Consider the following 13,209-nt stretch of genomic DNA (forward strand, 5'->3'; position numbering starts at 1 on the left):
TTGACAGATATCAAATTTAAAGTTATTCCCAAAATAACTTCCTCCTTTCCCTTCCCGGGGCCTTGCTCTGCTGGCTGAGCAGCTGCTGCGCGCTGTGCACTTGCAGGAGGGGAGGCAGACGGTGGATCGGGTTGTCCCGGCGTCACTGCCTTTCTGGGCTCCACAGACCAACTTGCTCATCACCCGAGGCAGATAAATGCCACCCCTCACACATCCTCAGTCATGAGTTAACCTTCAGGAAGAGGTGCCCTGACTCCGCGGAACTGATTCATTCTCGTCATTAACGCCTGGACCCCCTCTCTTGGCCACACACTGTGCGTTTGGAAATCCACACCCAACTCCCAGAAAAGGTGAGCTCTCCGACATCCCCGCGAACAGCTGCTAACGCGGCGCCTGGGGGAGTCCGTGGCAACAGGAGGCGGGGGTATCGCACTTTTTATTTTCGTGTGCGAAGGACGGATTCTCACAAAGGAGCCCCTATCAGTTTTTAAAGAACCATATTTTTTAAAAACACCTTAAAATCATGCGGCGTCAGTCTCTGCACGTCCCTTAAATAGAAAGTGTTGGAGCTGCACGTGTTCTCTCGGCCACGGGCTTAGAAAGGATCACACGGCCCTCAACTCCCAGCCAGGCCTGTAGCAGCATCTGGGCTCCGCGAGCACTGTGTCCGGTGGCACGGATGTCACCCCGTGTTATGTGTAGGAGCCGGTCCACCCCGGCCACTGGTCTGAATCTCTCTTTTGTGAAGTTAAACTCCCTCTGAGTTTAAGTATCAGATGAAGTTCCGGCAACACAGTGGAAAATGACTGCAAATGAGCACTCCACCACTGACACCAGAGCCAACGACAACCTAGGGTTTGAGGGACTCTCCTGTAATAAACCCACAAAATCATTATTCCTTCAGGGAGGTGAGATCCCTCCAGGCGAACCGCTGCTTTCCAAGTCAGTTTTAAAGGGTTTGCGTGGCAGATGCGACCGAGACGGGTCCCCACAGCTGCTCTGCAGCGGAGACGTTATTTCATCTAATGAACGGGTCCACCTCCCCAGCCGCACCCGGGGGAGGGGAAACGCAGAGGAACTGCTGCCCGTCCCCTCCTGGCCTTACGGGGAAGGATCAGGGCCCGAGGAGACTCGCCAGGACCATGGTTTTCCTGCAAAAGGGCAGGGTGAGCCGGTAACAGAAACCCAGTGAGTCCTAATCTGTTTACCACCAGCGTGTCACGGCGCTCTGGCCATGTCCGGGGGCCTCAGGACAGGCATCCATTCCAGCAGGCAGGGCGCTGGGTCACTGCGAACAAACCCGCCAGCCCTGACGGTGCATGACCCTCAGCGTCTGCTTCCGCCATCGCTCACTGAGTACATCTGGTTTTTTAATTCGACTGGCTCCGCAGCCACAAGGCCAGGCACTGTTTGATTATGAGAGAGTGTGATTCCTTTAAGAAAAATATTTTACATGGAATCTATTTACATGTGACGCTTCTGAAAGTCAAGTACAGGGGTAAAAACCCCTTTTTGAAATCAAATGTACTTATAACTGACACAACCTATTTGCCATTAAATGTTACATTTTATTTTTATACTAGAGGCCTGGTGCACAAATTCGTGCACTGGTGGGTCCAGCTGCCTCGCCCTGATTGGGGCCGATCAGGCTGGGCCGGCCAGGGGGAGGGGCTGCAGGTAGTTGGTGAGCTGGCCCCATTCCCAATCAGGTTGGGGGGGCCAGCCCAGGGGGAGGGGCTGCAGGCAGTTGGCCGGCCGGCCCCACCCCCAATCCGCTGGCCAACCGACCGCGGCCCCTCCCCCCGGCTGGCCCTGCCCCCTGGTCCAACACCCGGTTGAACTCCTGGTCGAGGGGACAATTTATATATTAGCCTCTTATTATATAGGAAGATATTTTTATTAACATATAGCATTGTATTACTTTAAGGTGTACAGCATAATGCTTTGATATATGTATATGTTGCAAAACGATTACCACAAGTGTAGTTACTATCCATCACCAGACATAGTTACAACTTTTTTCTTGCGATGAGAACTTTTAAGAACTAATCGAAGTATTAAATTTTAAATGAGGCAGTGCATGTCAATCAATTCTCCCCCTAGAAGTCAGTCAGTTCTCTGTACATCTTACTGGCAATGATCTCCACTTTGGTAGATCATATTAGTGTAAATTCATAGAGAAATAGACAACTGCATTATAACTATGTCCCCCCCTCTCCCCCAAAGCCTCATATAAAGACAGGATGTTTCTGTTAATGTCGTATCCCAGTATCTAGGTAGGTATATGAACTACTAGACCAGCCGTGGGCAAACTACGGCCCGCAGGCCGGATCCCGCCCGTTTGAAATGAATAAAACTAAAAAAAAAAAAAAGACCATACCCTTTTATGTAATGATGTTTACTTTGAATTTATATTAGTTCACACAAACACTCCATCCATGCTTTTGTTCCGGCCCTCCGGTCCAGTTTAAGAACCCATTGTGGCCCTCGAGTCAAAAAGTTTGCCCACCCCTAACTAGGCTAATTGTCCAATATAAATGAAAATGGCAGAGCTCGTGGTTGCTGCCTACGCCAACTTGCTTTCTCCCCTTCCTCTCTCTCTCTCTCTCTCTCTCTCTCTCTCTCTCTCTCTCTCTCTCTCTAACAGAACCTGACTTCCATCCAGAGCACCTCAAAGGCGTAAGCCCCAGGCCCCTGCGTTCTGGCCACTGAGATGTCAGCAGAGATGCTGTGGGCTTCCTGGAAGGCTCTTCACAGGGTACTCTATTCGTTCTTCTCTCCCCCGCCCCTCTTTCCCACTGACCAAGCGCCCACACACAGCCTGAGCCCTGGCCGCCTGGGGGACAGAGCCCCCCCACACCCCCAACTTCAAACCTCTTCTACGGGGAACAGAGCCCTCATATGTTTAAAGCATCGCAGCTGGGTCTCTCTTACAACCAAATCCAAGTCCTAACTGATGCGACGACTGACTGTCTCCCAAGAACAGTTTCCTGCCAATGAAGGACCCATGTGAAGAGTTTTCAAAGGTTCATAAACATCCGCCCTGGCCAGTGTGGCTCGGTTGGTTGGAACATCATCCGTACACCGACAGGCTGCAGGTTCATGGCGTACATAGGAGGCAATGGATCATTGTTTCTCACATCAATGTTTCTCTCTCACTCGCTCTCTCTCTCTCTACCTACCCCTTTCTAAAAATCCATAAACATGTCCTCGAGTGAGGATTTTTTAAAAAAGTAAGCAAAATGTAATCCAAGTGTGCATTGGCTATTCAGTCTTTATTGAAAGGATGACTTGGTGAGAAGAGGAAAGGATTTCCTGTTTTTCCCACTTTTAGGGGGTTGAGGGAAAGTTCATCTTGCCCAAGCAATCAGTTCTCCTGCTTATGCTTAACATTCGCACACGTAACAAACTCCTACCCCAGGAAAAGAACTTGATTATACACAGATTTTTAGTAATGTATAGATGCTTACTTCCTCTGCTAATGAACACTTTTACAATCAACTTATTCAACCAGGACAAGTCCTAAAGTAGCTCTTAAGATGTATACGCTTCTCCTAAAATTGGCCTACTATTCAGAAGACCAATGAAGATGACCAGTTAAGGAGACTTTCACTAAATAAAGCATCAACAGCAATGAGACAGTCTTTCTAAAATAAAATAAAGAGAAGACAGTTAGGAATGTTTTGATTTGTGGTGACCATAACACAAATTTGGCAAATAACTAGGAAGGATTTTATAGAAGCATGTATGAAATTAATTAAGAATCTATATGTTAGATATGAAAAAATGCTCAAAGTTACTAATCATCAGAGAGATGCAAATAATCAAAACAACAATGAGGTACTATCTCACACCTATCAGAATGGCTACCATCAACACATCAACAAATGACAAGTGCTGGCGAGGATGTGGAAGAAAGGGAACCACAGTACACTGCTGGTTGGAATGCAGACTGGTGTAGTCATTACGGAAAACAGTATGGAGTTTCCTCAAAAAATTAAAAATGGAACTGCCATTTGACCCAGTAATCTCACTTCTAGGAATATATCCTAAGAAAACAGAAACACCAATCAGAAAGAATGTATGCATCCGTAAATTCATAGCAGAACAATATACAATAGCTAAGATCTGGAAACAGTCCAAGTGCCCATCAGTAGATGAGTGGATAAAAAAGAGATAGTACATTTATACCATGGAATACTACGCAGCAGTAAAAAAGAAGACTCTCTTACCCTTTGAGACAGCATGGAGGGACCTGGAGAGTACCATGCTAAGTGAAATAATTCAGTCAGAGAAAGACAAGTATCACATGATCATACTCACATGTGGAATCTAAGTAACAAAATAAACTGATGAACGGAGTGGATCCAGAGACAGAAGCACAGAACAGAAGGGGAGGGTGGGTAGGTGGGAGGTAATCAACCAAAGACCTTGTATGCAAATATGCATAACCCATGGACACAGATAATAGGGTGCTGAAGGCCTCAGGTGGGGGGAGGAGGGGAGAAAGGGGACTGTACAGGGTCAATGGGGGGAAGGGGAACATATATAATATTTTCAACAATAAAGAATTATTTTTTAAAAAGAATCTGTATGTTAGAGTCTTGAATTTTTAGAAGAGTCTAAAACTATCACCTACCTTAACATGCATTTTAAGAAACAACATCTGTGGCTGGGAGGTAAGACTGTCCTATCAGTGTAGTATGTGTGTATGTTGTGTACAGGGGCAAAACTGAGGAACTGTTGACACAAATTAAATCTTTAATTTTAACTGTTTAAAAGGAGAATACAGAGGATGAAACAGCTGACCACCAGCCATTGAGCCCTTTAGAGAGGCACCCCAATATTCTCAGGAGACGGTGTGGAGCAGGCGTAAAGGAGCACAACACTGACACCCATTCTCACCGATCTTACCGTCATTAATTTGGCCTGTTACTTACATTTTAACCTCAGGTAGCTCTAATGAACATTCTTCCAGAAAATATTTTTAAAAGACAAGAGCAGCTACTAATTTCTAATTTTATATAATTCCCCTTTACCCCCTAAAAAGTTCATGAAATGATTAAGAACCTTTGATAATGAAAAACAGTATTTTCTAGACACAGTTGGAAAACATTTTAGGACTTAGAATAAACATTAAAAGGGGGGGGCAGAATAGCTACTATGAATAAAATATTCTTTTTGTAGTTAATTTATCCTATATAATAAAAGGCTAATATGCAAATCAACCAAACAGTGGAATGACCAGTCGCTATGACGCGCACTGGCCACCAGGGGGCAGATGCTCAACGCAGGAGCTGCCTCCTGGTGGTCAGTGCACTCCCACAGAAGCTGGGCTCATGGCTGGCGAGCGCAGTCGCGGTGGCAGGAGCCTCTCCCGCCTCGGCGGCAGCGCTAAAGATATCTGACTGATGGCTTAGGCCCGCTCCCCAAGGGCTCCTAGACTGCAAGAGGGCTCAGGCCGGGCTGAGGGACTCCCCCCCGCCCCCTCCAAGTGCACGAATTCCATGCACCAGCCTCTAGTCTTAAATACAAAGGAACTGGAAAAATACAAGCTGCTTTTCTATTTTGTTGAATTCAGGTTTGCAAGAATTCACTTGAGTATCTTTGCACAAAACCCTCATCACTTTTATATAGGTCTCGGACCTTTATAGATCCTAGAATAGAATGCGTCACAGTCTTGGCTCGAGCAGTGAAAGGATTTTCCAGGACACTTAGGAGGGGACACCCTCATCTTTCACAGGGAGTTACCTGGAGGCAAAACCAGAGCTTGGAGGATGGGTCACTGCTTTGTAACTACAAGGCGAAGAGGCAGAAGCAGAGCCAGCTGATGCAGGAAGCAATCTTACCTGTGCCGTTGAGTGTAGTGTTCTTATTTGTGTAAAGCCTGATCATATGTCCTATCGTTTTCACATTTTCCCTCAACATTATTCCTCGAGCTTGTACCATAAAGAGATACGTGTTGGCTATAAAAGGAAAAAGAGAGAGAGAGAGAGAATATCATGACTCAGTAAGCTTTCTTTTTAAATTTAATAAAATATTCAGAATTGGGAAACTGCCCAATAAACCCAAACTGACTTAATTAACATGTCCAAAGGGAAAACAGAAATATAAAATGACTAGTTCTAAACTTTCAAAAACTTACCAAAACATTGCTTTTTAAAAATAAAAATGAAAAAAAATTAAAGTAGTGATTACCATCAAATAGGATAAGACTGAATGACCAAACAGAAATATCATGATGAATTCCTTTATCTATAAATTATTTTCTACTATAAAATATACTTAGAAATTTCAAAGAGGCATTCTATCACAAGTATGTGATCATCTTCTATATATATAAAAGCCTAAGTGACCAGCTGGTAGCTATGACATGCACTGACCACCAGGGGGCAGACGCTCAACACAGGAGCTGCCGAGCAACAGCAACTTTGCAGAGTGCCCTCTTGGTGGATGTTGGACTGCCGGTTTCAGCCTGATCCCCACAGGCCAGCCTGAGGGACCCCACCTGCCAGAGGGACCCCACTCATTCCACAGACGCCCCTTCGAGCCCCAGCGCCTCCCCAGGTGTGGCCGGCCGGGGAAGGACCACAGGAGGTTGGCTCCAGGGCATGTCCAGCACATCTAGCCCAGTCCCACCCCACCAGCCACCTTCTACTAGTAATTTACTTTCCACGTGCACCAATCCGTGCACCGGGCCTCTAGTATAGTTATAAAATGTACTTTCTCTGATTCTATGTGAATTCCCTCAAGCCAAAAAATGCCACAAAGATAAGGATCCCCTACCTAATCATAAAATATATCCTAAATCACCGTAATGCCCAGTATGGATATGAAGCTTGCAAATTCTCAAAGTGTTGGGGCTGCACAGGCAGGGTTATCTAGAATCAATATCTATTTTGATCATTTCTCTCTACAGTTAATTACTTGAACTTTTACACTCCCTTTGACTCATGAATCTACCTACCAGGGTTGCAAAAGCAGACAAAATCAATGTGCATTTTCAAAATTGGTCAATTTAAGTCTTTGTGGTGAGTGCTTTAAAAACAGGCCCCTAGTTTCTTCTTTGGGAGAAACTGGTAAATTGACAAAGATTACAAAAAAGCCCTGCCTCCTGAGATGCCAGGTCTTCTCTCCTGGGGCTGACTTTGCTGGAACATTACGTGGGCAGCTCACTGGGCTTCAGTCGCCTCATCTAAAATAGTCAGTGCTGCCCGGCCAGCCTGGCTCAGTGGTTGAGCATCAACCTATGAACCAGGAGGTAACGGTTCAATTCCCGGTCAGGGCACATGCCTGGGTTGTGAGCTTGATCCCCAGTAGGGGTCCAGGAGACAGCCGATGAATCATTCTCTCTCATCATTGATATTTCTATCTCTCTCTCCCTCCTCCCTTCCTCTCTGAAATCAATAAAAAAAATATTTTTAAAAATAAAGTGATCAATATTGCCCTAGATGTTCTCTGAAGCCCCTTCGACTCCAAATGCTCCACCCACAAAGCCCCCATATCGTAAGCTCCAATCAGACAAGGGAAGGGGGCTCCTTGCCATGGACAAACCAGGAAAGTGCAAGGCTCAGTTCATTAGTGACCCTCTCCATTTTAAGATAAGCTGCTTCTCAACGGTCACGACATCCTCGAAACAAATGAATGCCGATGAGAAAACTGGAGATGCCGACCCAGCTTCTCGGCCCCATTCTACTCCCTCAAGAGGGGCCAGACAGACAGCTGCCTGCATCACCTGCTACCTCCTTTCCCGTTTTTTCATAAACGTGGTCTTGCTCCAAGTGCAAATGGGCAGAGAGTAAACAAAACGAGCACAGAAACAGAGTAAATAACACTTTCCCTTTCACCTTCAACCCAGAAAAGGGAAACGAATCCAGGTTCGCCGACGCTCTCCTTCAATCCTCCTTACGAGCCTGCCTCCTTCCTCTGACAGCAGTCCTATCATTAGACCCGACGTGCTCAGGCTTGAATGTGTTGCCCTGGATGACAGGCACTACGTGCTTTTATTACCGTTTGGCTCTGGAGTGGACTTTAAGAGCAAAAAAATAAGAGACAGTGAAAAACAAAGACAGGAAGAAGGGCCAACCAAAAATGTGGGGAAACGGTCAACAAAAGCCAAACTAACCTCAGCCACTCTACCTCAACCAAGATCTCAAGTTCAAATGAAATGATGGAGGAAAACACCGTCAAACAGATGACTGACATCAACTGCTTTACAACACGTTGGGTCGTGTCAGCCTAGAGGCGCACATGAAGCTTGTTATCAGTGATGTCAGTGCCTCACAGTGTTTGTTCTGCCTCCGACTGTAAACAGGAGGCATCGTGGGGTAGCAGGACCGAGCCGACGGCTAAGCCACGGCCAAGTCTGCTTCCCAGGCCTCAGGAGACAGCGCGGGCCTACGCAAGGACAGACCAGGTCAGAACATGCGTGCATGATGTGTGTCCTGTAAAAACCACATAGCTTTTACTTTTAATGAAACACACCTTTCATATAAGGAAAACTGTTTGACATCTTGAGACCAAGTCAAATTTAAGTAGCAAGGAAAAGATCTGGGATAGAAAAAGATAGCCAAATTTCCCTAAAATCTTTCAAAATACCAAGTAATAAAACTATTGATTAAAAAAATGATCACTGATGGCAGCTGGGAAAAAGGTGAAACACTGACCAAAAGAACGCACTTACTCTTCGTCGGATCGATGTGAGAAAAAAACAGAGCAAGACATCAGCCTCTCCGAATGGGAGCCTCGGAGTCTATTTTAAACCGCGTACAGCTAACTGAGTTACATCCCTTAGGTTCATGGTCCTCACGGGCTTGGTCCCTAAAGATCCAAACGCACTGGGAAATGAAGCTGAGGTTAAGGAGAAAGTCCTGCTCACAGGAAAGAAGGATTGTGTCCAATGCAGCGAGCCGCACCCAACCAGCAGGAAAATGGGTTAAACTGTCTGGTTTCCAAACATCATGAAACTAAGTGCACCCACACTCAAGTAGCCACATGCCTCCTTATGCTTAACATAAAATGTCCGATTGGCCAGCCAATGAGTTAGAGGGAATCCTTGTCTAGCATTTCTATTCCTACTCCCAGGAAACTACATCTCAAAAACAAATAGGTGAACATATGTAAAACTTTAGACAATAAATTTTTAAAAATACATAAACTAAAAAAAAAAAAGAAACTAAAAAAAACAAACAGGCAAACCTTCCCTGGCTGTGCCCTTTAGTCTCAGCACAACCAGAAACGCACTAAAAACGACTCTTGCTTAATCAAAGCCATGCTGTGTTCTCTCGTGTCGTTCATTTGCTACCTGTCTTTGCATTGTGAGACAGAAATTTAACTTATTCACCATTTCTGCTTTCCAGGGGAAGAAAAACTAGGACAGCTTAAACACACACACACACACACACACACAAACAACCTTTAAAAATCAACAGCTTACAACAGCTTCTAGGCCTCCTTCCCTGGGTTTGTGTGGAAAGAGATTTATGAACCTTCCTCACTCTCAAGAAAACGAAGGCCCGGCCAGTGTGGCTCAGTGATTGAGCAGCGACCTATGAACCAGGAGGTCACACTTTTGACTCCCGGTCAGGGAACATGCCCAGGTTGTGGGCTCGATCCCCAGTAGGGAGCATGTTCTCTCTCACCATTGATGTTTCTATCTCCCTCCCCCCCCTCCTCTCCCTTCCTCTCTGATACCAATAAAAATTAAAATTAAAAAAAAGAGAAGAAGAAGCACATTTGCTATTACTGTCTCCCCACCCCCTTCCACCTGCAGCTCTGTCCAGTGAGAAGGTGCCAGTCTACAGTGGTCTGCGCCCTGAAGGATTCACACACAGTCCCCTCTGATCCCGAAATCCATGCCCATAACCATTGGGACACACGGCCACAGGTCCCTTAACAAAAGTCAGTCACGGGGAGGGCTGACTTTGAGGGAGGCCGTGCTGGGTAGGCATCTGGCATGCAGTTACCAATTTTATAAATGCAGGGCTGGAGCTAAGGAAGAGGGGCTGGAAATACCATTCGGGGAGACGCTCATAGAAAAGTGAAAGTGGGAACGATGGTGGCGAATTTCCACAGGGAAAGTTATCTAGAAAGGAGAGGAGCAGGTGACGCTCAGATGCGGAAGTGGGGACAGACCACAGGCAGGAGGCGCGGAGACGAAAGGCCTCAAGACAAACCAGCCTGCGGGAGGAAGGGCACACACCTGGGTTTTGGGTTCCATCCCTGGTTAGGGCTCGCGAGGGAGGAAGCAACTGATGGATCTATCTAGCTCAGTGATGGCGAACCTATGACACGCGTGTCAGAGGTGACACGCGAACTCATTTTTTGGGTTGGTTTTTCTTTGTTAAATGGCATTTAAATATATAAAATAAATATCAAAAATACAAGTCTTTGTTTTACTATGGTTGCAAATATCAAAAAATTTCTCTATGTGACACGGCACCAGAGTTAAGTTAGGGTTTTTCAAAATGCTGACACGCCGAGCTCAAAAGGTTCGCCATCACGGATCTAGCTCTATCTAGCTCTTCCTCTCTCTCCCTCTCTCTTTTCCTCTCTAGAATCAATGGAAACATGTTCTTGGGTGAGGATTTTTTTTTTTACTTTTCCAATAATCTTATTAAAGAAGTTCAGGGTAAAGTTGTGTTTATTCAGCAAATACTTATTGAACGCCTCCCATTTGCCAAGCAGTTTTCCTCTATAAAAATCAAAACCCTGCCCTAACCGGTTTGACTCAGTGGATAGAGCGTCGGCCCGCGGACTGAAGGGTCCCAGGTTCGATTCCGGTCAAGGGCATGTACCTGGGTTGCGGGCACATCCCCAGTGGGGAGTGTGCAGGAGGCAGCTGACCGATGTTTCTCTCTCATCGATGTTTCTAACTCTCTATCCTTCTCCCTTCCTCTCTGTAAAAAATCAATAAAATATATTTTTTTAAAAAAATCAAAACCCTAAAGAAGCATAAACCACCCAAAACATAGGAAGTACTTTGGCGCCAACCAGATCATCAGTTCAAGAGACATTAAACAGCTGGTCGTTCAAACAGCAGATTCTGACTCTACAAGTATGAAAGCACCACCCCAAAGCAGCCATCGGCCCTGTCATCTGTTAATTATCACTGTCATTTACCAAAAATAAGCGCATAGCTTCTTCCAAGGACGAGGGGAGCCCGGAGAGTTAAGAGTTACAAACCCACACCCTGCACAGAAAAGGGCCCGAAGGAAATGAGGGAATCGGGGAAGGAAGAACGCAGACAATTCAATCGAGTTTCAGAATCGAATCAGTAGGGAAATTTACTTAATGAAATTACAGAGTAAAAGATCAAACTATAAATAAAAACCCCAGAAACATTATATGGTTATGGAAATGAATGGTTTCAGAGTGCATGAGGTGAATGTGAAATGGGTCTCGATCCACTTACGGATCCTATCACGAGAAAACATATAAGCGAGACTGACCTAAACTACATGCTCCACCATCGTCCCCAACTTCCTTGTGTTTTCACAATTAAAATGCCTCTCCCTGCCGAGACCGGTGTGGCTCAGTGGATAGAGCATCAGCCTGCGGACTGAAGGGTCCTGGGTTCGATTCCGGTCGGGGGCATGTACCTGGGTTGTGGGCATATCCCCAGTGGGGGATGTGCAGGAGGCAGCTGGTCAATGTTTCTCTCTCATCGATGTTTCTAACTATCTCTCTCTCTCTTCCTCTCTGTAAAAAATCAATAAAATATATTTTTAAAAAAAATTTAAAAAAATAAAATAAAATAAAAATAAAATGCCTCTCCCAATTCCAACTCACTGGTCCATGAAAAGAAAATGACAGCAAAACAAGCAGGAGAGAAAAGAGGCATGCGTGAGAAATGACTTTCAAAGATTTCCGAAGCTGAGGAGTATTTTCAAATCAATAAACAAGGCACCTAATGATTCTCTACCGTCGGTCTCTTGATTTAAATGAAAATAAAGTCCAGCTTTCCCTTCTCTGAGCCAAACTGGAAACTGCACCATAATTAGAAGTCATAATTTCTGAGTGATTCACTAAATTCTCAGGAAGGCAACATATATAACATGGTTTCAGGAAAGTCATATTAACACTAATGAGCTTCAAATATTACAGGAGACGGTATTTCAATCAAGATGTCATGTTAAACAAAATCTGTATAACTACTTAACTGTAAAGACATTATTGAAAGCCTTTTATAGCCAAATACTGATTAAAGTTTGGAGCGTTTCTTGTTTTGTTTTTGAAGTATAATTGACATATACGTCATATTAGTTTCAGGTGTACCTCGTGATTCGACATTTGTATATATTACAAAATGATCACCGTACATCTGTTACTACACAAAGTTATAATTTTATTTCTTGTAATTAAAAACTGAAGATTTTTTTTTAGCAAATTTCAGTTTTACAACACAGTATTACTGACTGCAGTCACCATGCTGTACATTACACCCCCATTTTATAACTGGAAGTTTGTATCTTGATCCCCTTCACCCATTTCACTTACCCCCCAAATCTCCTGCCTCTGGCATCCACCCATCTGTTCTCTGAGTCTATGAGATGGTTTTGTTTTCTTTGCTATTTTTTTTTTTTTAGATTTCACATATAAATGAAATCATAAGGCATTTGTCTTTCTCTGCCTGACTTATTTCACTTTGCATAAGAGCCTCAAGAGCCGCCCATGTTGCCACAAATGGTAAAATGCCGTTCTTTTCTATGGCTGAGTAGTATATATGTGCCACATCTTCTTCAGCCATTCATCTGTCGATGGGCACTTAGGTTGTTTTCATATCTTGGCTATTATCCACAATGCTGCAATGAGCATAGGGTTCATATACATATTTTATGAATTAGGTTTTCCTTTTCTTTGAATAAATACCCAAAAATAGAATTGCTGAATCATATGGAAGTTCTATTTTTAATTTTTTGAGGAAACTCCGTGCTGTCTTCCATAGTGGCTGCACCAGTCCGCATTCAGACCGACCGTGCACAAGGGTTCCTTTCTCCTCACACCCTCACCAACACCTGTTATCCCTTCTTTCTGACAACTGCCCTTCTGTCGGCTGTGAAGTGACATCTCGCTGTGGTTTGATTTACCTTCCCCTGATGATTAGCGACATGGACACCTCTTCATGTACTTGTTGGCCCTATGTGCCTTCTTTGCAAAAATGTGTTTAGATTCTCTGCCCATTTTTTAATCAAATTCTTTGTTTTGTGG

At 44.6% G+C, this 13,209-nt stretch overlaps 1 protein-coding gene across 3 annotated transcripts in view; it reads right to left on the bottom strand.

Annotated features, from left to right (window-relative positions):
• B4GALT6 (beta-1,4-galactosyltransferase 6) overlaps positions 1 to 13,209 on the bottom strand; it is a 54,056-nt gene that overhangs the window by 32,735 nt on the left and 8,112 nt on the right. For 2 of the 3 annotated variants that reach the window (XM_036323182.1, XM_036323180.1), the window contains exon 2: positions 5,850 to 5,966. In XM_036323182.1, the coding sequence (XP_036179075.1) occupies positions 5,850 to 5,966 (117 nt within the window). Of the gene's footprint in view, positions 1 to 5,849; positions 5,967 to 7,847; positions 8,030 to 13,209 lie in introns of all 3 variants that reach the window. The other variant, XM_036323181.1, reaches the window with a different exon arrangement.

This window comes from Myotis myotis, unplaced genomic scaffold, assembly GCF_014108235.1.
Source record: "Myotis myotis isolate mMyoMyo1 unplaced genomic scaffold, mMyoMyo1.p scaffold_m19_p_9, whole genome shotgun sequence".
NCBI classification, from domain to species: Eukaryota; Metazoa; Chordata; class Mammalia; order Chiroptera; family Vespertilionidae; genus Myotis; species Myotis myotis.